We start from the raw sequence: 27,247 nt of genomic DNA on the forward strand, positions 1-27,247 counted from the left end.
CAATTGTGTGTTTTCACACAAACTAAAAAAATGTTTGGAAAATTAAATTTTAGAAAATAATTTCTCATTTTATCCTTATTTAATAAAAATTTTAATATAATAAAATAATTATACATGATATTAATTTAATATGGATAAATTGATAAAAAAAAAAGTAGAAGAAATAATATTAAATATAGAAAGTAGAATACATATTTGGGACAGAGAAAAGAAATTTAGTATAAATAAGTGAGCCGAATGGAACGTGGTCACCTAATTTTCATGCTCTTGGAGTTCCAATAACCACTAGACAGGTTGTTGAATCAAGTCCATGAGCCATTAATGTCACTCAAACACGTAATTCATTTTGAATCAAATACATAACTTTATCTTTAAAATGCATAACAGCTGTTTACATCTTAAAAATTCTACAAATTAATTAAGAGTAAACTGTATTTTGATAAACGAACTATTGATAAAATGTCATATTGGTATACGAATTATTGAAAATGGCTTAATTGGTACATGATCCAATTAAAAGGTCAATTTTATCTTTAATAAGAATTAATGATATATTGATTAATTTTAAAATATCATATTTATTTAAAAATTAATTATATATATAATGATAAACAATTGTTAAGTCAAATTATATAACAAATATTATAATATATTGATATGATAAAAATATATATCACCGGAGTCTGTTGATCTTGTGTTTAAATGATTGAAACAAACATAATCACCATTTTAGTATTTCAAAATTTAGTATAAAAATTTTCAATATTAAAGATTAGATCATAAAAAACAAATATCACAGAAAAAAATCTCATTCATTGTCTCGATTTACGTAGTTCTAATAACTCAAAATTTTTTCACTTGATTTAATAATTTGTAATTTTATATTTTTTACTCGCACTTAAATTAAATATAAATAAATAAATATTTATTTAATTATATTTTATCGTTATTAAATATATTTTAGCCTTGCGATTTATTTATTGAGTTTGTGATTTTATTATTATATAATTTATATCAATTTTTTAATGGATAATTATTTACATAGATAGCAAAAAATACCATTTTATTTTATATTATTAATATTTTAAAAATATAAATAATTTATTAATGAGTACAATATAAATATATTATAAAATATTAAGATACTTATTTCTTATTATTTTTAAATTAATATAAATTTTAATTGACAATCAATAAAAATTAATTAAAAAAATAAAATGTACATTTAGTTGAATTTATTATTAAAAATAATTGAACTTAAAATCAATTACTAAAGGATAAATTAGACTTTTTTTTAGTTGAATCATGTACTAATTAAATCATTCTCAATAGTTCGTATACCAAATTAATATTTTATATATAGTTCGCATACCAAAATGAATTTTACTCAATTAATTAAATACAAGTGTTTTCGTTTTGATATCCAAGATCTCTCCTAATTGTGGGAGATTGGTGCCACTAGGCTAACAAGCCTTAGGCAATATAAGTATTTTCTAGTGAAAATGATGTTTGTTTTTCCAGGTTCGACACGTAGGATATGAGTGTTTAGTGTTGATGTGTTAATTTATGTCTCACATCCGTTGGATAATATCTTGAGAGCTTTTAATATAGACAAGGACAACCTTGACAACCTTTTCCCCTTAAGCAAGCTCGTAGGGTAAGTTAGGTCCAAATCTCAGTTCTTAACATGGTATCAGAGCTCATGCCCATCGTATATGTTGGACTGCCTATAATTGGGCCACCCGTTAGATGTCTCCAAGCTCCGGTCGTTTCATTACTAGGCGTGAGAGGGGTGTGTTGGTGTGTTAATTTGTGTTTCACATCGATTGGATAAATATCCTGAGAGCCCCTTAACGCGATTTGGTTCGAGGTTGGATTGTGTTGACATTGCCCAGATCCGTAGCTTCTACTTTCTCGGATTTGTAGTGGATCAGATGGATCATTCCTTTCGAGATCTCGCTCGATTTACCGGTCCTTTCACAGAGGTCTCGAGTCTTTAGTGTGGATGAAATGGTCTCCACTATTACACATAAGCTTTTCTTGATGCAAGAGTTCCGTTGTTGGAATAAATGAACGAACACTTCAAATTTGGAGTCTTTTTTCAGCATGTTGAGACCTTCTACTTCACTAAAAGGCATCAGTTTCAGTGCACAAATCAGTGATTTTTTGACAAGAACCAAACTTTCTTGAATATGCAAGTTCTCTGCATTTCTTAGAGCAAGTATGAAGAACGCAAAAATTTGGAGACAGAGAAGCAACTGCGACTTCGTTACTTTTTTTATTTTCTTTTTAATTATGTAATTTGATGTCTAGACTCATGAACATGATTGGTTTTTGTTTCTTTTGCATCATGAACTAACTTTTTGATTATAGAAAAATGATGTAGCTTAGTTGAAAGGTTATTTTATGATTTTTCGGTTCATGTGATTGAATTCCAACAAGTTTGATTGTCTTTCTATATTTTAATGCTTTCAATTTACTAGCCAAGAATTGAATGATCTGATAATGATTTTATCCCTTAAGAGAGTGGATTTAAATTAAGGTCACAAGAAACACATTATTAAAAATTAATATAGTTCATAAGGCGTGTGACTTCGGCAAAGCTTACGTAACAACAAACTTTTCATTCATCAATTAAGTCTAGATTTTTAATATAAATATTAGAATCAAAGCTTGATGGTGCATTTTATTTGTTACTTGGGAAAGTAAAACCAAAAGATTCAAATCTTGTTTGCCGAAAGTTGGATGACTAGCTCCAACAGCAATGACAATACGTTTGAAGTAGCAGCAATCGGCTACAAAAAAATCTTCAGAAAAATCTTCGATTAAGCTCTATATGTTCTGTGGCATGAGCTCTTTGTATATCTCTCAAGTGTTTTTCATGCGCAACAATCCCTTGAGTATATATAGAGAAGTCTTCTAGTCTTGACATGATTCCTTAATTAGTTTCCTACAAAATAAGGAAACAGAGTTCATCAGTACTAAAATAAAAAGAGATCAAATTCTTGATATCTGCTCGTGAAGTTGCTCCTTTTCTTCGGATAAGATCTTATTGGCATTAGATAACGATTCTTTTAATCCCCTGATTACTTGATCACTATCTGAAAGGCTGGTTTTGTACCTGGTTATTTGGTCTTGCAGCTCCGAAACCTCTATTCTCTCTTTCTCGTATTCGTTTTTTTGCGGCTGATGCCTCGGTTTGTGCTGATTCTGCAAGTTCTGAACCAACGAGCCCTTGCTCATAAGTTCCTGCCTCAATTTCTCTATTTCCTCCACTGAATCACGAAGTTTTTCTTTGGCGATTCTCAGCTCTTCTTTTAGCATCTGAATTTGTAGGCAGAGTCTGAATCCTCCTTGTGAAGATTGGATCACCTATTTAGTCATTGGTTGGATCAGAGTTCAAGGTGCACATTGAGATCAAGATTAAGATGCAGAAGATCACAGCTCATCTAACTGACTCAACGGCAGCAGTTAAAGGGATTGGCTACCCTAGCTTCTGCATGCAATACATATATACGTAAAGGCTGGTGCATCAAGGATTATCCGAGAGATATATCAACTTCTAGATTGCTGATCTATGATTGAGTGTGGGCATCTTAATTGCTTCTGTTCTTGATATTGGTTGAGTAATATCATTGTAAGCGATTTGTATTCTTGAGTGAATTCACCTTGTAAACGATTTCGATCCAAGTTATTTATTGAGCCTTGGGCAAGGCAAAGTGGATGTAGGATTCTTTGATCCGAACCACTATAAATCCTGGTGTTCTTCTTGCTTTGTTTCAATTATCATCTTTCGATTTTACCTTCTTGATCGTGTGATCTTAATCAAGTGTGAATTAATCGATCGTGAATCAATAGAAATCATAACAAACTGGCATCAGAGCCTCGTTTGAAGATGAGCACCACACGATTCGATATCGAGAAATTCACGGAAAAGAACGACTTCAGTTTATGGAGACTGAAAATGAGAGCATTGTTGGTCCAAAACGGAGTAGAAGATGCACTCCTGGGAGATGACAATTTTCCGGAGAAGATCAAAGGAGTTGACAAGAAAGAAATCCTTGCAAAAGCTCATAGCGCCCTTATCTTGAGTCTTGGAGACAAAGTACTGCGTGAAATCTCTAAGGAGACTACAGCAGCTGCGATTTGGTTGAAGCTTGAACATCTCTACATGACAAAGTCTCTGGCGAATAGGCTTTTTCTCAAACAAAAGCTGTATACATTCAAGATGCCGAATGGTAAGTCTATTGAAGATCACATTGACGATTTCAATTAAATCATTTTGGATCTTGAGAATATAGAGATTAAGGTAGAAGATGAAGATCAAGCCTTGTTGTTGTTGTGTTCTCTTCTTGATGTTTATGACAATCTGATGGATACCATGATATATGGTAAAGAAACACTGACTTTGGAGGAAGTACATTCAGCTTTGATGTCCAAAGAGTTGAATAAGAAGGCTGGAATTCAAGACAGTGATCAGAGTGAAGGATTATATGTCAGGGGATGATCAGAGAGGAGAGATTTTAAGCCAAAATACAAGTCTCGATCGAAGTCAAGAACCAAGTTTAAAAGGAGATGTTACACCTGCAATAAATAAGGACATTTCAGAAAGGATTGCCCAGAAAGGAATAAGAAACACATTGAAAAGGAGTCAAGCTCAGGAGATATAGCACTGGCAGAAGATGGCTATGAGAGTGCTGATGTTCTATTAGTAAGCACTGATAAGCCTGAACAAGAATGGATCTTAGATTCTGGATGCTCATTCCATATGACTTCATGCAAGGAATGGTTCAATACTTTCACCAAGATCATTGGTGGGAAAGTCTTGATGGGAAATAACTTGGCATGTAAAATAGAAGGTATCGGATCTGTCAAACTTAAGCTCAGTAATGGTATGACAAGAACTCTATCAGAAGTCAGATTTGTCCCAGATTTAAAGAGGAACCTCATATCCCTTGGTATGCTGGATCAAATAGGATATGAATTCAAAGCCAAAGATGGGATCCTAAGTTTCACAAAAGGGGTGATGCTTGTCATGAAAGGATTAAGACATAATGGTCTTTATGTACTGGAGGGAAAAACATGCATTGAACAAAATGCATTGAGTTCCACAGTGGATAAGGACAGAACTAAGTTGTGGCATATCAGATTAAGACATGTCAGTGATAGAGGAATGGTTGAACTAAACAGACAATGAGCTTTTGGCAAAATTCAAATCAGCAAGCTTGACTTCTGTGAGCATTGTGTGTTAGGAAAGCAGACTAGGGTCAAGTTCAAGAGGGCAGAACACAATACTAAGAGCACTTTGGATTATATACACTCTGATGTATGGGGGACTGCCAAAACACAGACACACGGTGGCTCAAGATACTTCATAACCTTCATAGATGATTATTCTAGAAAGGTATGGTTATACACAATGAAGCACAAAAGTGAGGCTTTGCAAAAGTTCATTGATTGGAAGACACTTATTGAAAATCAGACGGGCAAGAAAATCAAAAGGTTGAGAAAAGATAATGGCTTGGAATATCTAAATCAAGAGTTCAATGAATTATGCAAAAGGGCAGGAATAGCAAGGCATTTCACTGTAAGGTACACTCCACAGCAAAATGGACTTGCTGAAAGGATGAATAGGACTATATTGGAGAGGGTCAGGTGCATGCTCTCGAATGCAAAACTTGGGAAACGTTTCTGGGGAGAAGCTGCAAGTAAAGCGTGTTACTTAATCAATAGATGTCCTTCAGCTGCTTTGGACTTCAAAACACCTGTTGAGGTGTGGTCAGGGAAACCAGCAGATTACCAAACACTCAGATGTTTTGGTTGTACAGCTTATATACATGCAAATGAAGGTAAGCTGTCACCAAGAGCAAAGAAATCCATTTTCCTTGGATATCCTGAAGGAACTAAGGGATATAGAGTTTGGATTTCTGGAAATGGACATGGTAAGGCAGTGATAAGCAGGGATGTTACTTTCAATGAAGATGACTTGCTAGACAATATGCCTCTAGAAAGAAAGATAGTCCTGGATAATGACAGTGACACTAGTGATCATGTCATGGTGGAGTCAGATAAAGGAGATTATCTTGAACCTGTACTACAGCCTGGAAGCTTGGAGGGTCAAGAATCACTTGAAAAACAAGATGAGTCTAATTTGAAGGATTATACCCTCGTGAAGGACAGAGCAAAGAGGATCATCAAACCACCTGAGAGATTTGGTTATGCAGATCTTATATCATATGCCTTGAGTGTATCAGAAACTTTGAACTTAGATGAGCCAGTCAGCTATAAAGAAGCCATTAGCAGTCCACATAAGGAAAGGTGGAGATAAGCTATGCTTGAGGAGATTAATTCACTCAAAAAGAATGATACTTGGAAGCTGGTGGAGCTGCCTAAAAACAGAAAGATAGTAGGTAGCAAATGAATTTTCAAGATAAAAGAAGGCATTCCAGGGACTGAAAATCTCAAGTTCAAGGCTAGGTTGGTAGCCAAAGGTTTTACACAAAGAGAGGGCATAGACTATAATGAAGTTTTCTCACCTGTTGTTAACCATACATCCATCAGAATTCTATTGGCCTTGACTGCAAGCATGGATCTAGAATTAGAACAGATGGATGTAAGAACAGCTTTCTTGCATGGAAACTTGGATGAAGTTATTTTCATGAGGCAACCAGAAAGATATGAAGAACCAGGCCAAGAAAACAAAGTATGTCTGCTACAGAAATCATTATATGGTTTGATACAGTCTTCTAGGCAATGGTACAAGCGTTTTGACAGCTTCATGATCCGAAATTTTTTTGAAAGAAGCAAATATGACAGCTGTGTGTACCATAAATCAAAGTCTTGTGGTTGCACAATCTACTTATTACTCTATGTTGATGACATGCTAATTGCATGCAAGAGTATGAAGGAGATAGATGAGCTTAAAGATAAGCTTAAGACAGAATTCGAGATGAAATATTTAGGCTCAGCAAGAAAGATACTTGGTATGCAAATCACCCGGGACAGAAGCAAAAGATTGATGTATGTTTCTCAAACAGATTACCTAAAGAAGGTTGTAAACAAGTTTGGGATGAATGAGTCTAAGGAAGTTTCAACACCTTTGGCATCACACTTCAGATTATCTACAGATCAATGTCCAAAAGGGCCTGAAGAGCAGTCCTATATGGAAAGTGTACCATATTCAAATGCCACAGGCATTCTAATGTATGCTATGGTCTGTACAAGATCGGATATAGTATATGCCATTAGCCTAGTAATCCGATTCATGAGAAAACCTGGAAAAGCTCATTGGAATGCTGTCAAGTGGATTCTAAGATACATCAAAGCCACTGTGTCCACTGGATTGATATATGATGATTTACATGATACTAAGGATGGATTGGTTGGATATGTAGATGCTGATTATGCGGCTGATATTGATAGAAGAAGATCAATTAGTGGTTATACTTTCATGTTAAATGGATGTGTGGTAAGCTGGAAGGCAACTCTGCAAGCCATTGTGGCTTTATCCACCACAGAGGCAGAATATGTTGCTATAACCGAAGCAACAAAAGAAGGCATCTGGCTTAAAGGTATTCTGACAGAACTTATGATGGAAAGAATTGGTGTTAAAATCTACACCGACAGCCAAAGTGCCTTGCACTTAACCAAGAATCTCATGCATCATGAAAGAACCAAGCACATAGACATTAGGTTACATTTCATAAGGGATTTGGTGGAGCAAGGGAAGATTGACATGTTGAAGATATCAACTGAGGACAACCCTGCTGACATGTTGACTAAGCCCGTTCCAATTATGAAATTCCAACATTGCCATAATCAGATGAATGTTGGAGAAACTAAGGTCATCCCTTAGACTGGAGTTGCTTTGCCCGAGGTTAATAGGTAATCCATGGTGGAGATTTGTGAAGATTGGATCACCTATTTAGTCATTGGTTGGATCAGAGTTCAAGGTGCACATTGAGATCAAGATTAAGATGCAGAGGATCACAACTCATCTAACTGACTCAACGGCAGCAGTTAAAGGGATTGGCTACCCTAGCTTCTGCATGCAATACATATATACGTAAAGGCTGGTGCATCAAGGATTATCCGAGAGATATATCGACTTCTAGATTGCTGATCTATGATTGAGTGTGGGTATCTTAATTGCTTCTGTTCTTGATATTGGTTGAGTAATATCATTGTAAGCGATTTGTATTCTTGAGTGAATTCACCTTGTAAACGATTTCGATCCAAGTTATTGATTGAGCCTTAGGCAAGGCAAAGTGGATGTAGGATTCTTTGATCCGAACCACTATAACTCCTGGTGTTCTTCTTGCTTTGATTCAATTATCATCTTTCGAGTTTACCTTCTTGATCGTGTGATCTTAATCAAGTGTGAATTAATAGATCGTGAATCAATAGAAATCATAACACTCCTCCTGCGAACCTTTGATGTTTAGGGCAGGACTTGGCCCTTGTAATGAACTTGAATCCAAAACTTTAGGATCTGTGACAGAATTATTTGAATCTTCCAAAGACCGGTGATACTTTTGAAGCTCCATTGTCAAGTGAGCAACTTCTTCTTGAGATTGCTGCATCTGTTCTTTAGCAACTCGCTGTTCCTCTTCATAAACAGATATCAAGGAGGAAAATTCAGCATTAGCATCATGAAACTTCTTATGCCCTTCATCAGTCTCTTCTTGGAGCACCTGCAGCTTCTCCTTCATAAACTCAATATTCTTCTGTTGCGACTCTTGCATCTCACAATCATTGCTCGTGGTGATATTGTCATTATCAATGGAGGAATCATCGGTCTCCAATTCAGAACCTGTACTTTGTTCCGAACCCACATCAGAATTTCCGGAACCTTGCGATACAAGATCAGAGTGCATGGTTTTTAGGATTTTCCCGGAGACAATATTATATCGCTCAGCCAATGATCGATACATTCGATAAAACTCCTCCACCAGATTGACCAATTCTGTTTTACTCTTAAAATACAGTTCAGCCTTTTTGGCAAATGAATCCACGTCCTCTTCACCTTGGACGATTTTTAGTATTCGTCTGACAATCTCCTCCATTTCTGAAACCAATAAACTCATCATATTGGTCATAGAATTTATTAATGTGGTACGCAAGAACTTTATAGTTGAAACTAAAGTCCATTATGCAAGAGTTTTGTAAATGACGTTTTGTGGCATGTTATCCTTTTTACAGCATGCATTTCGAATCAGTTTCTATTTACTACTATTGTTTCATCAACTGAATGTTCATATGTGCCTCATCACACTTATCGTGTATCCAAAAAGCAAAATTTTAAGTCTATCGAATACATTGCGAAACCAATGTAAAGGACAAAGGTATTCAAATTTGAAATTTGATAAATTTGGCGAAATTGTGACCAAGCAAGCAACAATGTATGTCCAATTCCAAATCTCTAACCTTCAAGATTTTCTAGTACCCACTTGGAGTTTTTATGACTAATGTGGCTATCCCACCACCAAGAGTGAGACTTCATTGATTCCAATCTCTTCATTCTATTTGGCCTCGCCTGTATATAGCAAAGTAGTTTCGGATCACGTTAGAAACGAGCAAATGAAAACTGGGACGGATCCAACAGGAGTGAACAAGGCCAATTTCTCTCATTTAAACAAAAAGAAATTACTACGAACTTTCTAACAGTTGAAGTTTTAGCCTCACTACTGCACGTCTTTCCCCTCATATATATATATAGAGTCGAAACAAGTTTCTTACATCTTTTGATGCCATTGCTGCAAACACAAAAGCAACCTGATACTTCTTGGTAAAAACAAACGAAACACCTGGAGCAGTCCGGTGGAGTGTACTTTGAAAGCTTAGATAGTGTGAGATTTATTTTCACCAAGTGAGAGAGAGCATTACAGCTATTTGAATCTGAAACATTCATCAAATTAATTAAATATAAGTTTTTTCCTACTGAAACTGATATATTATTTTTTTAGTAAACCTTGGATCAAGAGTCCAATCTAATGAAGAACGCACTTTTATCTCAGAAATGTATATTCAACGTATCCCTATATAAATATTGCATTATTCTAATATCTTATGAGTGTCCAATGGATGGAATCACGAGTGTATTTGACCCGTGATCATCGATGTGATTTCTCCTATTAATATTTTCTTCGAACGAGAGTTTGTTACACCAAACAAACTGACTTGTCTTGATTTTCTGGTATATATTGAAAGACAAGAGGCTCTACATGTTCTGTTTTTATTTATTTAAAAAAAAGGAAAGTATAAATATTGCACTAGGGAGTATATAAGTTTCATAGGTACTTTTTACGTGAATTTATTTTTTCTTGGAACAATATTCATTTGAAATTGGCGATGATAATAAAGTGAAGGTGCATTTGATGCCATTGATCTCATCTAGCCGTTTATTCAACAGTATATGCTCCACAGCTTGCATAGATCTTTTTGACACAGCTTGCATAGTTCTTGTTTCTGTCAAAAAGATCTATGAATCAAAGCATATCCCAATCATATAAATTAACAATGCCAAACTAAATTCCTAGATATTGTAGATTTATTCTATACATATACAAACCTTTCACGTGTATAAAGATGTAAAAGACATAAAACTCACTTGGTTATATTTATTCGATATTCATAGACGTAAGAGAGTGTAAAAGAAAATAAAGATGGGCAAAAGATGGCCAAATCTACGAGCCATAATCCTCGCCATTTTCTTCGTCTCGCACAGCTTAGCCAAAGCGGAGAGTAATTTCTTGTCTTTACATTAGAAGAATATCGTAAAATATATATGTTTTTTATACATTATATTATATATATATACATAATACATAAATAAAATTTGAATTTCTAGTACAATAATTCTTGAAATTACAATATCATGAAGATTAGAAATACGTTATAATCTTGGCGATGATGCAAGGCAATACTTTGTGCAGATACAACGGATCCCACAAACAATGTGAATTTAAGTCCCATCCAAGCTTGGAGGAGTGCTTATTACTGCTTGCAGAATGTAAGAACTGGGCGAAAGATCTTTCCTACAAGAGCAATTTTCACACCAACTTTTGTATCAATTTCATAAGATCATACCATGTAAGCTTACGTTATTTGATAATATGCAGATATCTAACAGCTGCCCACAAAACTATACGCTAACAATGTCAGGATGGCTAAACGTAACCTCCAGTGACGGCCAGTCGTTCTGCGCAGGAGGGTGTGCGGCTCACACTAGGGATGTGCTACTGTGCCTTGAACATGTCAAAAGGGACTTTTACTTTGCAAACAAAGCTACCATCCAAGATCTCAACAAAACCATCAACAATGGCTGCAACACCTCGCTAGGTTTCACTGGAGTCAGTTTATACCAATCTCATGGATACAGATTTAGCTCCACTCCAGTTTTCGCTTCTCTATCAGCTGCAGTCGTGGCGTTGATGACCTTGTTCTAGATGAAAATTCGTGTTTTCCTGTTATGTTGCATAAAGGTGGAATAAAAGCATAAATAAATGTTGAGTCAAACTGCCCACAAATAATTATTGAGCCAGGGCTTCACAGAACAGATCAAAATAACTATAAGGGTTTCACTTGAAGGGGTTATTAGGGCTTATTAGTTATTATTCAAGCCTTAAGAATGTTTTATAGGTAGTTTTCATCTACCCTCAAGGTTGAATCAAACATAAAATAAGGAACGCGACACGGCATAAAGGTAAATAATCCATATATGAATGTACTTTTGAGTCGAACACACCTCACTCTTTGAAAGTATCTTGTTTTAAAAAAGAAAGAAAAAGATATGACACCACACATGAATGCACTCTCTACTTCAGAACAAAATATATAATTGGTATGATATCCAAGTAAAAATCGAAAATTATTAAACCTTAAAAGTGGTGATAGTACAAGTACCTTAAAAAGATTTAAAAGGGGCCTCAGAAGTAATCTATAACATTCTTCACCTCAACAAATCAGACAATGTAGGCAATAGAGTTTCGATCATCACAGGCCCCAAACAATATCTGGAAAAAAGGATAAAGAAAAACTTTCCATTCATCTTCCCATGATCATTTTATACAGATCTACGAGGCCGTAGATGAATGTACATTTGAGTCGAACACACCTCACCATTCAAAAAGAATTTAAAAAAAATGGATGACACCACACACGAATGCGATTTCTACTCCAGAAGAAAATGTACTATTGGTATTATATCCAAGAAAAACTGAAAATCAAACTTGAGAGTAACAATGATGTACGAAGCTTATAATACTCCATGAGTCCATGAAATATTTTCGTGCATCATTCAAAATTTATCAAAAGGGGCCTCAGAAGTAATCTAGAACATTCTTCACCTCAAAGAATCAGACAATGTAGGCAATAGTTTGGATAATCATAGGCCCCCAAGAAAATTGGAAAAAAAAAAAACTTTTCAATCATCTACGCATTAACCTTTCGTACAAATTTAGGAGCAACATTCTCAACTCCCCAAGTACCAAACAAGTTGCTTACGCTTACATCTCCTCCGGCTCGCAACTACAAAAAACTCCTTCATCACGATTTTAATTTATCCTCTTCCATGATTAGATCCACTACACAAATCATAAACAGGGTAAAAATCAAAATTTCGGAAAATTAGAAACCAAAGACTCTGATTCCGATCCATAACTCAGAAGAGCGCCTCGATAATTTGCTCCCAAAATAACATAGTCACAAACCTTGATTTCGGAGCTTTAATCCACCATTTCAGCAGTCGGATTTTCCAGGTGAAATCTCGAGAATGCTGCTGATGTCGAATTTGAAGGCTCGCGAATGGGAAATCAGAAATACTCGTTGGCGGCCAAGCGTGCATTCAAGGGTTTTAGATTCTGCAGTTCAGTGGATATGGGCTTCTAAAGTGTTGGGCTTTATAGGAAATGGGTTTCCACAAACGATAAAAATCAGGTTTTTATAGCCCAAACCCACTTACCCAAAATAATAACACATCGTCTTAAATCTTAAATCAATCTTATCATTTAGTTTTTTCAAACAAAAAATTATGATAAATCCGCAGTTGATAACTTTCGATAAGAGTAAAATTTTGAACTAACGTAATTGATCTTAATTTATATCTAATTAATTAGATATAATAATAAGATACATGATGTCTATGAGTTTCAAATAATCTAACCTTTTACTTTATCTAACCATTGAATTTTATTAATTTATAGGGGTAATAATAAATCGATAAGTTAATAGTTTATTATTTTAAAAAAAATGTGTTTTCGATCAAACTAACATATAGTAATTAAATTAATGTAGCACTAATATTTTTCGTATTATTTACTAAAAACGATATTTGTATATTATCCAAGGGAAAATGTGTGTTTTCATAATTACAAAACTTATAGTAAATTACAGCTAAAGTAATTGAAAATCAAATTAAAGATACACTATTTTTAGAACTAGTTACACGAAAGAATTAATTCATATTCATAATTTTTTGTCACAGTTCGAATCACAACATTAGAATTTTTGGATGCAATAAGAAAAATTAGAATTCTCTGTTATTCCCCTGATTTTAATTATGTTTTGGGAATTATTTAAAAAAAAAACCTTTCAAGAGCTAAATTAATTCAGGTGGTTTATAACTTGAATGATTAGTTTAGAGAGTTACAATGTACTTCTTTAATTAAACATGCATGCTTTCGAAAAACTCCTTTGAGGTCGTCTATTAGTTCATTGTGTGAGATTAATCTCCTAATTTGTTTCAAATAATAAAAAAAATATTATTTTTTACGCTACAAATATAATGTTTCGCGCTAAATCTGAGTCGAAAAAATTTATCTGACGAATATAAATTAGTGATATTTGTGTTACAAAAGACGCAATCATATACTTTTGGTTATAACTAAGTACATGTTTGTCCACGGCATAGTGTCTGGACTTATTTTTTGTCAGTCGAATTTGATATGTTGAATGAGTACACTAAAAATTTGAGATGTTCGTCATTGAAATAAATCAATGGCATGCGTATAAATTATATTTGATTTATTTTAATATATATATATATATATATATATATATATATATATATATATACATAAATATGACTGATAAGCAGTCAAAATATATTAATCACGAGGAATGAGTCTAATTCTGGCTCAAGGATTATTGGCAGAAAATGTACTTATTAAAGCACATGTTGCTAACGATTTTCTAGTCCACGGCCCACGCCCATCAAATAAATAAATAAATAAACAGTACCATTTCTAAACAATTCAATAAAGCTTGGACTTGTCAATGCCAAATGACATTTGAGTTTGCGTGGTAGATAAGTATTTTACAAATGATTATGATGAGATTGATTTTTCTGCTAATATAATGTCAGATTCACTTGTCGCGGGACGTGTTCAGTGTGATTTATCTCACTAACATTATTTGAAAATTATTGCGTTAGTTCAGAGTAATCGAATACACATCAAAATTCAAATAGTAACGACTGTGGATTCTTATGTCATAAAAAAATAAAAATAAAGCGGGAACTTGTCGATTGAGTGAGTGTAGGAACGCATTTTGTGATTTTTTTTGGGTTATATTAATTAAAGGATTCTGATATAATATTTATATTTTATTGAATATATTTTTTTTGTTCAATGGCTTGTTAATATTTAAAATGTGTTTCATTGTTTTATTTTATCTATCTCAATAATTTCCTATGAGGAGAATGGATAAAATTTTTGCTAATGTCGTCTTATGGTTTCTTTTGTGAGACAGTGTGTCTAGAATCAAACGTTTATCTAGAAGCCAAAATTTATAGTTATTAACCAATGCGCAACTTTATTCTCTTAAACTTGTGAAAGAGCAATAGGTCGGATTATTAAATTCATGAGTCTAGGGAGGGCATGTCGTATTGCTGGTGTTCCCTCATATCCCTTCAATATCAGACTATCGATCTTATCCTTTCCCTACCACTGGTCATATCCCCAACAAAGACAGTATTACCTATTAAGATCTATTGTCTCTCTTTCAAAGTTTTAACACTGAAAAAAGTTGGATAGACGTGACAACTTTTTCCAGTGAGATATCTCTCCTTCTACCATCGTCTAAATGCAAAGAACTCTTGAATGGTTGCTGGAAGGGTTGCCTAAGTCAATATAAGGCTTATGGGGGAAGAAAACGTTAAGAAAATATGCAGCAAAATGTGCAATATATTATGTATGAGATTGTGTATATTATGAATGTTTTTTTTTTCACGAATGAATCAAACCTGAATATTTATAGGTGAAGCATTTAAGAGTCCTACTCAAACCAGAATATCAAGAAGATTTATTCCTTTCTGAATTCAAACTTTCCTCGTTATCAAATATTGTTTACTTATATTTCAAGATATACGATTATCTAGATAAGAAATAATATTTTTGATTCATCTTTCAAGATCGAGTATTTACGAGGATATCATACAGACCACTTAACCAACTTGGAGCTTACCAATAAGTCACTCATCTAAGTATTATTTTCACTCATGTACGCTTAACCCAACAGACAGAACACATACTCTAATTAACATATAAAAAAATTAAATTTTTTTTATATATTATTCGGATCAACCCATTTTACGAATAAATATTTATGAGTTATGATCTCGTCTCACATAAAACTTAGCTGAAAGAACAGGTGTCGTTCATGGTCTCTAATTTAAAGTTTTCTATTCGGTAACCTTTTAATAGTTAAATAAATTGGATATTAGTTACTAAAAAATAAAATAGAATAAAATCAAAACTCCTCAATGATATATATATATATATATATAATATTATTATTATATATATACAAATTTTATGCATATATAATATGAAAGAGTTATGTTTTCCTCAAAAAAAAAATATGAAAGAGTTATATATAATAAATAAATACATATATAATATGAAATTTTTTAATTGGGAAAAAGATTTTTATGAAAATAGTGGAAGGCGGCGACATGTGAATGGCCACGTAGAAGAGTTTGGTCACATTTGGTCACCAACCGTTGGACCCATCCTCTTCTTATTCTTATCCACGCAATTTCCAGGCAACTATATAGAAATTAATTAATCAATATATATTCTCAAAGAAAAATTTAAATAAATCAATTTATTTGTCAAAAACATAATATATTTCATGAAAGGCAAATACTCGTAACAATTTTAAGAAAAGTATATAGAATTTACTTAGTTAGAGATCCATACATTAGTTGAAAATTTAAGGCTTGATTGTTTTAACAAACAAGTTTATTTATGCCCCAAAAAAAAAACATTCATATCTCCGACAAAACCCGATAGAGACCCATCCGTAGATCGATATTCATTTGAATAATAATAATAAGATCACAAATAACTCAGCAAGCATCATTAGAGTATCACTGAAATCAGATAAAATGTTTTGTACTCCATCAACCTAAATTTCTTGCAAATAACAAATATTTTCGAAAAAGAAATATTTATATGGTGTGAACTTTGAAGTGAGTGGATATAAATATATATATATATAGAAAAAAACATGTTGGAAGACTTATTTTCACAAAATGTAACGGTCAAACTATTTATTTTCTGTGTGTAGAATATATATAGACTGAATAAAAAGATAAAAAAAAAAAACTTTAATGAGATGATTTGATCAATTTTATAAGACGAATCTTTTATTTGAATCATTTATGAAAAATATTATTTTTTATTATAAATATAAGGTAAATTAACGGTCTCATTTTACAAAAAATCTAATCTTTAAATATTTGAATACCAACTATGCCCCAAGTGTAGAGAAATTGAGCAGGGGCCGCCCAATAATTATTGAACTATCAAAACCAACATAAACCACATATAAATTCTTCTCCTAGATGGAATTAGATCTTTCTTCCAAGGACTATTATTAGTTTATACCGTCTTTATCGTATGGATTCGTCTAGTATATTGTTTTGATTAAATAATCTCATACATCTTCAACCGGATTAGAAATTGCTTCTTTAGGAATTGATGATAATTGGCTCATTAATAAATAAAGAATACATCTTTTTTGCTCTTGATAATATGTCTAAGTCAGTGGAGTAAATTAACATTTGGTTAGCGGTTAGGTGTACGATTTCTTTTATCAATATTTTCTTAAAGTATTGCACATAAATTGTCCAGTGTAATTTACTTGACTAGTGTAGTTTTCAGGATATTGCGTTAGTCCGTGATTTACATACAGTTCACAGCGAAATGTAGCAGGTGCGAATTCCCACGTTATAAAAAAATACATCTCTTTAAATACGGTCGACGGGTTGATCTTGGATCATATCAAAATAAAAATTTATCTCATAAAATAGACCAAAAAACCATCTAACTTGAATTTTTCTGATAAATAAATTAGCATATCATGTCTCTTTTTCTTGAACTTACGCATCGAGCTATAAATCAAGGGAAAATATTGTATTTTTTGTTGGTGTATTAGTTGTGTCACACGAAAATATCTTATGTTGGATTTCTCATAATCGTTTTTAAGTTATCAATTAATATCTTCACGCTCAAATCATTTAATTCCTAGACGTGAGAAATATGTGTTTGTTTATTTTTTGTGTTCCGTAAATATCCTGAATACTAAAATTAAGATATCAACTACTCATGTTTTTTTTAGAATTAATTTTTATAATACATTAAATTAAAATGTCCAATAGATTGGAACTAATTAGAAATATATTACAAAATCTCTTGTCAAAAATTTGAGTATATATATTATACTATTTTACTGAATACACACTCGCTCTAAATATAGGATAATAACTACTGACAAATTGGCTCAATTTTTTAATTATAATTTCCCACGTCATTTCTGGCCAACCATATATCGCCACGTAAAGATCAGCTGATGTCGTTGATGATGTCATTAATGAAGTCATCAAAGTCAAACTCCCCGAATTCTTCGGTCAGGTGGTCACTCGACATCCTTATGCCCGGCAGGCCCAGCGGCAAATCGAAGTCGAACCCCAACTCGTCGCCGCCGTAGCTTAGGCCGTCGAAAGCCGGAAACTCCTCGAACCGGAGCACTGATGTCGGAGACAGGGCGGAGCCGTTTCCGGAAGAAACGGCCTCACTCTCAGTCACGGAGCCGTCTGTGGCGGGGGAGGCCACAGGGAAGTTGGTCACAGCGGCGGGGCCTTTCAGTTTCACGGCCGCGCTGTCGTAAACGGTGGCGGCTTCTTCCGGGGTGTCGTATGTTCCCAGCCAGACCCGTTTCCCGAGAGTCGGGTCCCGGATCTCGGCCGCCCATCTCCCCCACGGCCGCTGGCGAACGCCGCGGAACTTCTTCCGGCTGGTGACGTCATTCCCAGCCGGTCTCCACCGCCTCTTTTTCTTGAATCGATCTCGATCTCGTCCAGGTAGCTGTTGCATGGACGGTACTGTACTTCGGAAGCTGATCTCTTCCACGTGCCTTTTGACCCTCCGCAAGCAGAGTCCCGCGGCGTAGTCCGATTCATCGCCGGAGGAGTCCGTAGCGTCTCCGTCCGTAAGAATTAGCCTAACAACTTTCCGGGTTCGCTTCGCGTCGGCGGCGGATCTCCGGTGATCTACGAGCTTGGAAGTAGAGACTACGTGTTCCGTAAACTTGAATCGTCTCTGTACTTCCATGGGTTTTCGTAAAGCAGGAGAGCCGCTCTACCACTCACAAAACTACAGTAGAAGCTCAAAATCAAAAGCCCAAATCAAGCAAGAATCAAGAATTTTACTCAGTACTCGAAGTAGGTCACAAAAAGAAGTAGCAAAGAGTCATAAACAAAAACAGAGAAAGCATTAAAGCAAATTTCTTTGTCTCCAAAACACCAAAGAATGAATCTTTGTAGCTCTAAATACATGTATGTGTTATAAATATAATATAACACGGAAAGAAGGAGCCGCGAGTGTAGGGTCGCACAGGTTTCAAGAAAGAGAGGGAAAAGGAGATCTAGTATGATTCAGGCGGCAGAAGCAGCAGCTGTATGTTATTAAACGCGCCTTTTTTCCCTTTGTTTTTGGCGGGAAACAGAGTGGACTAGAAAGAATGGGATCCTCTCTGTAATTCCCTCCACCCCATTGTCTCTGTGCGTTCGCAGTTTACGAGCTTTGTCTCTGTATTTAATACCCCGAGTACTCCATATGTTTGACATTGACCTCAAATTTCATACATCATCGTCCCCGTGTCAGATCCAACGGTTTTATTGTATTTCGATTATCTTTATATCAAGACTACTTTAGAAAATCTTTACGTTGTAAATGGGCGAACCATGGAGTCTGAAATCATTTTAAATGTATAATCTGAATTTTTTATTTTTTATTCCTTATTTATTGATATATTTTGGGCAATAATGAAGTAGCTGAGTGAGTGAGTGGGGAGGGAAGAATACATGGCTCCGCCTTTTAATTTATGGTGATTGGTGAACAATTAATTGTTTATTAATTATATGGAACCGTAAGATTGTGATTATTATGAAAAGTAAGGAAAGGGTTAGGAGAGTGGAGCAGCCTTATTGTTCCTAATAATATGGTGGAATATGATATTGTCGCTCTAATAATTATGTGGCGGCGCCGAGTAGAGTCGTAGGTTGCTCAAATTCATGCCACTCGTTAATACATGGTGTAGTGACACAAATTTTGTATGAGATGAGTTGCGGTTAGATTTCCATGTGGGGTTCATTGATTTTATCCAATCATGATCTGTCACGTCACCTGCAGAGTACTATTTTGCGGGTGACATGTACTAAACCGTTAAATCGATATATTTCACGTACAAATACATGTTTTTTTTAATAATGAGCTTGGAATTTATTTTGTAGAATAAGTTTTTAAAATTAAATAGAGTATCTTTTACTTTTAAGACGAAATCCTTTCTTAAGACACAATCATTGAAAAATATATTTTCACTTTAAACCTCTGCTTAGAACAACTTTCTTGGAGGATGTTTTGAAACTCTCTTTCTATCTCTTTTTATATTTATTAAGAGAAACAGTTTACTGAAAATTAATTTGATCTGAATTAAAAGTTTGATAAATTCCAAACTCAAATAAAAATAGAAGAGTGCAAAAAGGGGTCGACCCCAACATAAATTTGCTGGTGTGATGCGAAACTTAATTGAAATTTAAATATATTAGAAAATAAACTTTTTTTAAAAAAAATGTTTTACAATTATCACGTCTGACCTTTTTTTATTAAAAAAAAAAAAGAAGTTATAGAAAATGAAATAAGATGTAAGAAACTTAGTCCACACTCCAAAAATGAATGAAAAATAATGGAGGTCGCCTAAGTGGATGCATAATAAGCTGCCACAGTCGAAGGTGACAGTTGTGTGAGTGGGAACCATTTGTTGACCCGGTTAAATTGAATTCGTGGATCGGATAATTTAAGGCAACAGTGTCAAATGTTGTACGTGTCAGAGCTAGTTTTTGCTTTTATTTTGCTAGTGGAATATAGGCTGGGAGTGGAAAATGGAAAAACCATATATATATTCATTGCTACCACTTTTTCTTCACCCAACTTCACTTGTAGTTACCTACCACAATTAATATGTACTGAATTGAATTATTTACTCCGGAATTATGCTTATATATATATATATATTTTTTTGGTATACGAGACGGTCTCGTTAATATATATACATGAGACGGATTGATCTGATTAATATATATATTGAGTTAAAAATAATATTTTTGAAATATAAATTAATATTTTATATCAGTCGAGTTAGATATTAATCCTACAAATTTGACTTGCGAGGAGATCGCATAACATTTTTTGTGTTATTTTATAGATTGTTCATCTATATTAGTATGACTAGGATGCCAAAACAGGTTGACTCATCCCGTCTTGCCAAATAATTTGGTTGAGTTGATATTTTTTCACCTCGTGCAAATGGCAAGTTAACCCATCCCAACTCACCAAGTGACGGGTTATGCTGAATAACGGGTCAACCTACCCTTGCCCACCTGATATAACTAAATGACAAGGCCAGTCGAATTGGCCCAGTCTTGCCCCACCAAATAGATAGGCTGAGTTGGAAAATTTTCAATCTATCCAAACGACGGGCCAATCCACCCAGCCCCGCCAAATGGTGGATTGGGAACTTGAGGTGGGTTGAGAGTTTCAGTCTATATATTCCATTAACCGTTTTAACATGTCTAAGTATGAAATCTTTGCTTTACTTCGAAATTTTTGTGGGTGTTGATATAATATTGCGTCAACGTTTTATATGTGCAGTGCCATATCAGAACTCTAGTTGAAAAAATTATATTCGACGAGAATTGAAATAATATGATTAAAACTCGATTTTACAACATAAAAGATTAAAATTACAAAAATAAAAAAATTTGCAATTTTCCCAATTCGTTCCTTCATTCATTCACATAATCACATTGACTTCATTTTGTATTACTTTGTGAATATATTCGATCGTCAATAATATTTGGCGACAATGTAAATACTAGAATATATCAATCATTTATATTGTTCTTGGAACGGTTTCAATAACAAGTCATATATATATCTTGAATAATTCCAAAGTTCGATAAATATCAACATCACGAAAAATCGACGGGACAAATAAGTTTATTAAAAACAAACAGATGACCAGAAAATCGTAGAAGAAAATCAAAGCTTTACGAAAATTCCGCGAACTATAGGGCATAGGCAACTCAAAGTGTTAGGTTCATCGTTCTACAACAATTGAAGTAAAAAATAGTTATATTACACGTATATTTCTTTTATTATTCTTATATATTACATCTCATTTGGCATCATATCTCACGAGTAAAATAGTCACAAAGAGTGTAATAAAATATTCAACACATTTACGTGATGTAATTTGTGTGTAAGAATCCACACGAGAGTTTTGAAATTTTAAAAATTATGAAAAAAAATTCAGTTTTTTTCTTTTTATAAAAAAATTCTAGGAAAAAAATAGATTTAGAAATCGTTTTATCAGTCAACTGAGGCAGACATGTGCAACACGTTACCAAGTCAATATTTTAAAATTTTGCAGTACTAAATCTGACTTTCGAATTAAAAAAATAAAAATCTTAATATCTTTTTTATTAATTAATTAATTTAAATATACACGTATGTTAGTTTTGTTATATATACTAGCGTCTGTTGCACACATCTATATAAATTTTTTATGTTAATTAATTTTCATACTATTTTAGAACTCACATTATGAATTAGACATTCAAAAGTTTAAGAGTGATAATTATCTAATCTAAATCTTTAAAAAAATATATTCAATCTAAAAATTCAAAAATACAAACAAAGATAAGAATGTAATTTTGGTAAATAATATTGTTTCAAGTGGTTAAAAAACAGGAGATTATATAAAATGACTAATTTGTATAATAATTTGATTTTGTTGGAAATTAAGTTAGGATATAATCGTAATTTCATCTCAAGCTTCACCAATCAATTGAAAATTAGTTAATTAGAGGTCTATACTATAATAATATAGTAAGATAGTAAGATATATATAGGCAAACATCAAACACTCAATAAATAGAATATGAATGACACATTTGCATGAAAATAACAAAAAAAATTTAAAAATATATAAACACATGGAAAGTGGGGTTAGTAAATAAGTCATGAAATTAATGATTAGAAAATTAAATGTATTGTGGTTTGAAAAGTAAGAATTGGTAGGCTTAGGGTCACTTTAAGAAGAAGCAAAGGGAATTAAGGGCCCATTGGGCCCTTGGCCCGGCACGTGAGTGATTTATGATTATCAGTTGTTCATCTATTGCTTGTCAATTACGCGAAAACTATTAATATATTTACGGCTATTATTATACAATGAGTAATACTCTTGTGAAACGGTTTTATCCGTGAGACGAATCAATTTTATTTATATTTATAATAATAAATAATATTTTAGGCATAAAATATAATATTTTTAATGGATAACCTATATAAGAGACTCGTATAAAAAATGACTCTTTAGACCGTCTCACAGGTGTTTTTGTCTTATATAATAGCTTGCACCAATTATTTGTATGTATATATATATATATATATATATATATATATATATATTTTGAAGGATCGTGTGTGTATATATATATATATATATTTATATTATATTATTTAATATAAAAAATATGAATATGGTTATATATATATATATTTTGAAGGATCGTGTGTGTATATATATATATATATTTATATTATATTATTTAATATAAAAAATATGAATATCTAACCATAAACCATGTACATCATCATAAGGGGAAAGAGAAAAAATTGCAAATTCTAGAGTATGCTTCTTTTCGGGCTATTTGCATCAAATCTTATTCCGAAAAGTCTAGAAAGAGTGAAACTCTTTAAGAAATTCTAATAGATTAATTTATCATAATTGTTTTTAAATCCACACATTTCAATCACTATTTATTGGACCGTCAATTAAATTTGGGTTGTCCCGTCGTCACTATTTATTCGGGTTAGCCCGCCCCACTCTAAAAAAGGGCGGGTTGGGTCATCATTTTGTCGGTCAATCAGGAAGCGGGTAAAAACGGGCTGATCCGTTTGAGCCACGGGCTAAGGCAGGCAGCGGTGGTGCGGGCCGGCCCGTTAAATTTTTTAAAAAAACATTCTAGAAATTATATTATAATTAATATTTTAAATATTAATGTATGATTGATAAGTTTTGAACAATTTAAATTGTTTGAAATATTTTATAAATGGTTATAAACTCTAAATGATTTATGATAATTTATGTTTAATGGATCATTTTTAAAAATTTATATTATTTATAATAATTTATTTATTGTTAATGTGTTTTTAAATATGTATATCATTTGTAATTATTTATGTATGATTTTTTTAATTTTGTTCATATTTTTTTGAAGTTTTTTAAATGTTTGGCGAGTATCAATTCGGCCGGCCCGCCTGATAGCGGGCTGAGGCGAGACGGCCCAAATTGAATGGCTTACTATTTATAAAAACCAAGTAACATGAGGTAGAGGGTTTTATGTCTCATTTATAAAAACATGATTTCTAAAGTGTTATTTAAAAAATAAATAAATAAAAAAGAGTCAAAGCTCAAACAAATAAACTAGATGGATGGGTGCCGTGTTTTGGACAAATTTTGAGACATTTTAATAGGCATATTATATTTTTGTACAAAACATCCATTATCTCGGTATCGACATAGAAGCTCATACAAACAATCGTAAATGTATAGCGACCCGAATTAATATAATTGTGAAATATCTTCAATTGCATGATGGTAATACCCTTTCTGCATCATTTATATTAAACTAGTATTGCACCTCGTGCGATGTACAGAACTTTATTTATATATAATTAGAACTAAAAATTAGTAAATATGAACTTTTGAATAAATAATTAAAATAAAACTAAATTAATGTCGATTTTGAATAAAAAAGGATTTGAAATCCATGGATTAAATATATCTTCATTGTTTAAATAACATTTAAAAAAAATCAATTCATCTTTATATTTGTTTACACTATATTTGAACTAATCACAATGACTTTCAAATCCATAAAATGTTAGAACTTAGAATCATTTGAAATGAATAGTGTGAGAATAAGTAGGAGATTTATTTGAATTTTCATTACTGAAGTTATTTAACAATGAAAATAATAACCCATAGATTTCAAATGACTCAATACAAATTCAACTTAAATTGGTTTAAACCATATATTTAGAAACAAAATATTAATAATTTAGAAATTATAAAAAAACGTTTTAATACAACATTTTTGGTTGAATATGTTTTCTAGTTGTTATACTATATCGAAATTTTAAAATTCTTCGAAAATTTAACATGTTTAGACGACCCTTATGATTCGTAAATCTTGATACCGATGACCATGAGAAAACATTAAGTCTTACATGGGAAAATTAGCTCTGTCATCATGCGTTTGTATAGTAAATATTTGTACAAAGTTTTCGTTTAAAATACAAAATAATAATATTAATATCCGTATACAAATATTTAATGTAGCGAAAAATCAGCACAACATATTGAATTAAAAAAATCGAAAAAATATGTTTTTTTTTCAGATTCTTTTAACATTTTATTTTTTAATATTCATAGTGTGTAAATTTTTTTATATAAGTTTTTTCATACTTTTTTTTAACTATTTGTTTATTTTCATTTTGTAAACATATTTGAAGAAAAATCATTATATATTGATGAATACATTTCCTTTTGGATGATTTTTTTTTTTTACCATTAAGTTCTAAAATCTCATAAAAATGATGATCTTTGTTTTGTTTTGTTTTATTTTATTTGTTGTAAAGATATCCAATATTCTTTCAAATATTATAAATTTTGTTTATTTTTTTGAGGACTTTGTTTTATCTAATTATTATAAATTTAATATATATGTCATACTTGCATTCTATAAAATAATATATATATATTTATTGAGTGAGTAGATTAGTTACTAATAAAAATAAATTAAAAATTAATTTTAAAAATCACATATTATTTTATTATCAAAATTTTACAAAACAAATATTTTTTTAAATAAAATCAAAATGATGATCAAAATAAATGATATGTTATAATAAATATAAACACTTAGTAAAGGAATTTATTTTTAAATATTTAATGTGACAGATATAAATATATATTTCTATAATTAATTTTTAAAAAATTGTGAGTTTGAGAAAACTTGTTATTTTTTTCATATTTTTTAACACAAGAATAATTGAATTATTTAACTCATATTAAATTATGAAATTTAATTATATATATTATTTAAACTCTATTATTATTATTTTTTAAAAATAAATAGTTTGAACATCTATGCAAAATCCAAGAAAACATTCATTCATTTTGTGTTGAAATATGTGTCAAATAGTTGTCCATAATTAATATTCTTCATAATAATTTATTATTTTTCTATCATTAATTATCTTTCCATTTTTAGTATTGATTTTTAGGCGGGAAAATTGTTAGTTACGTTTTTTTGGAATATTATTCTGTTTTTATATATATAGATATAGATATCTCCAAATATTTGATCATGATATCTTATATGAGTAATATGTGCATCAATCCCAAAATTTCCTAACAAATTAAAGACAAAAAAAAAAATAAAAAATTAAAAGGAGAAGAATAGGAGATAAATCTATAATACAAATAGACTCCCCAAAACTAATTGGGACATACAAATCCAATCTCATCAATCCTAAAACTTTAAATCCTCAAACCCAATCCTTTGAGTATGTTTATAACTCCAAACAACTGCAAACATAAAGTTGAAAAAAAAAACATTTTGGACCAAAAACCAACAAAGAACAAGAATTCAAGCCCTATCCTATTGCTATGTGCTAATATGCAAAAGAATTGAAGTTTGATTTTCCACAAGAAATGAATGAAAATAAAAAGGAGGCAAGCATGCATGCATGTTTTACCTTATAGAGGGGTCATTTGGACGCCGCATTTAGGAGCATGTCCGTTGTCGATTTCGGACTGATCGATGCTCCGGCAAGAAACCTTGATCGGGAAACCATTCATCTTGTTCCCATTCACCAAGAAATCAATGTGGCCCTTGAGCACTACATCGATGACCATCAAGTGTTTCAACGAGTTATCCCGCAAATCCTCTGCCACCGCCTCTTCCGCGGACGTTTTCCTCATCCACGTCCTCGCCCTCACGTCTGCCGACGAGCTTGGTTCTTGAGTTATCGCTGGGACGGTCACCGTCCCGAGGTCGACCCCTTCCGCGGTCAAAGAGGCCGTCATTCGGCTGTAAGATAGCTTGATTTTCGAGTTGTCGTTTGTAAAATTTAGACGTACTTCGAGGTCTGAGGTCAGGAAAGTGTCTGTGTCCGTGTTGTTGACCTCGAGATAATAGACGTCGAGCCTATGGAGGCGGACTTGGGGCAGGTTGGATTGGAGGAAGGCGAAATATACGCCTCCTACGAGTATAGATAGGAGGAGCAGCACGGCCAGGACGAGGGAGGTCCAGGCACAGCACGAGTTGCAGCACGCGCTGTATGGGGGGCGGCTGACGACTTGAGCTTCCGTGTCTATGAACTCGGGTTCTGCTGGTGGTTTTGGAGGCTCTTGGGATCTTGCCAAAGTAGCCTCGTTGAAGGAGACGCGGCGGCTGAGGTTCCTCTGCAGCGGTTTCGGGCCATTGTTTGAAACTTGGCCTGCCGTCATGGAAAGAAAACGGGTCTCAACACGTTAAAATCTCAAGAGGGCAATGTGATTCTGAGATCATATGATTCAATGGGATATGTTTCATGGATTCGGAAACTCAGGA

At 32.9% G+C, this 27,247-nt stretch overlaps 3 protein-coding genes, 1 long non-coding RNA gene and 2 other non-coding genes across 11 annotated transcripts; all 6 read right to left on the bottom strand.

Annotated features, from left to right (window-relative positions):
• Positions 1–2,671: 2,671 nt before the first annotated feature.
• LOC140881436 (uncharacterized) lies at positions 2,672–9,811 on the bottom strand. The gene is made up of 5 exons (XM_073286752.1): positions 9,739–9,811; positions 9,427–9,535; positions 8,432–9,067; positions 3,122–3,372; positions 2,672–2,950 (listed from the first exon to the last, which is right to left on the bottom strand). Exons 1-4 carry the CDS (start codon positions 9,751–9,753, stop codon positions 3,281–3,283), a joined length of 852 nt encoding a protein of 283 aa, XP_073142853.1. The 5' UTR covers positions 9,754–9,811; the 3' UTR covers positions 2,672–2,950; positions 3,122–3,280.
• A 962-nt stretch (positions 9,812–10,773) lies between these two features.
• On the bottom strand, positions 10,774–12,843 carry LOC140883457 (uncharacterized). 6 transcript variants are annotated; one of them, XR_012150401.1, is made up of 4 exons: positions 12,711–12,843; positions 12,511–12,584; positions 11,905–12,014; positions 10,774–11,465 (listed from the first exon to the last, which is right to left on the bottom strand). It is a non-coding gene; the product is annotated as an uncharacterized lncRNA (long non-coding RNA). The 6 variants fall into 6 exon arrangements; XR_012150400.1 differs by having other exon boundaries at positions 12,505–12,584; XR_012150402.1 differs by having other exon boundaries at positions 12,445–12,584.
• LOC140885976 (small nucleolar RNA SNORD34) lies at positions 11,921–12,006 on the bottom strand. The gene has a single exon (XR_012151386.1). It is a non-coding gene; the product is annotated as a small nucleolar RNA SNORD34 (small nucleolar RNA).
• Positions 12,314–12,397, bottom strand: LOC140885975 (small nucleolar RNA SNORD34). The gene has a single exon (XR_012151385.1). It is a non-coding gene; the product is annotated as a small nucleolar RNA SNORD34 (small nucleolar RNA).
• Positions 12,844–17,641: 4,798 nt separating the features above from the next.
• LOC140882764 (pathogenesis-related genes transcriptional activator PTI6-like) lies at positions 17,642–19,220 on the bottom strand. The gene has a single exon (XM_073288955.1). It carries the CDS (start codon positions 18,612–18,614, stop codon positions 17,847–17,849), a length of 768 nt encoding a protein of 255 aa, XP_073145056.1. The 5' UTR covers positions 18,615–19,220; the 3' UTR covers positions 17,642–17,846.
• A 6,917-nt stretch (positions 19,221–26,137) lies between these two features.
• On the bottom strand, positions 26,138–27,159 carry LOC140885264 (uncharacterized). The gene has a single exon (XM_073292211.1). It carries the CDS (start codon positions 27,142–27,144, stop codon positions 26,392–26,394), a length of 753 nt encoding a protein of 250 aa, XP_073148312.1. The 5' UTR covers positions 27,145–27,159; the 3' UTR covers positions 26,138–26,391.
• Between the last annotated feature and the right edge of the window lie 88 nt (positions 27,160–27,247).

Source organism: Henckelia pumila, chromosome 2 (assembly GCF_033568475.1).
Source record: "Henckelia pumila isolate YLH828 chromosome 2, ASM3356847v2, whole genome shotgun sequence".
In the NCBI taxonomy this organism is placed as follows: domain Eukaryota; kingdom Viridiplantae; phylum Streptophyta; class Magnoliopsida; order Lamiales; family Gesneriaceae; genus Henckelia; species Henckelia pumila.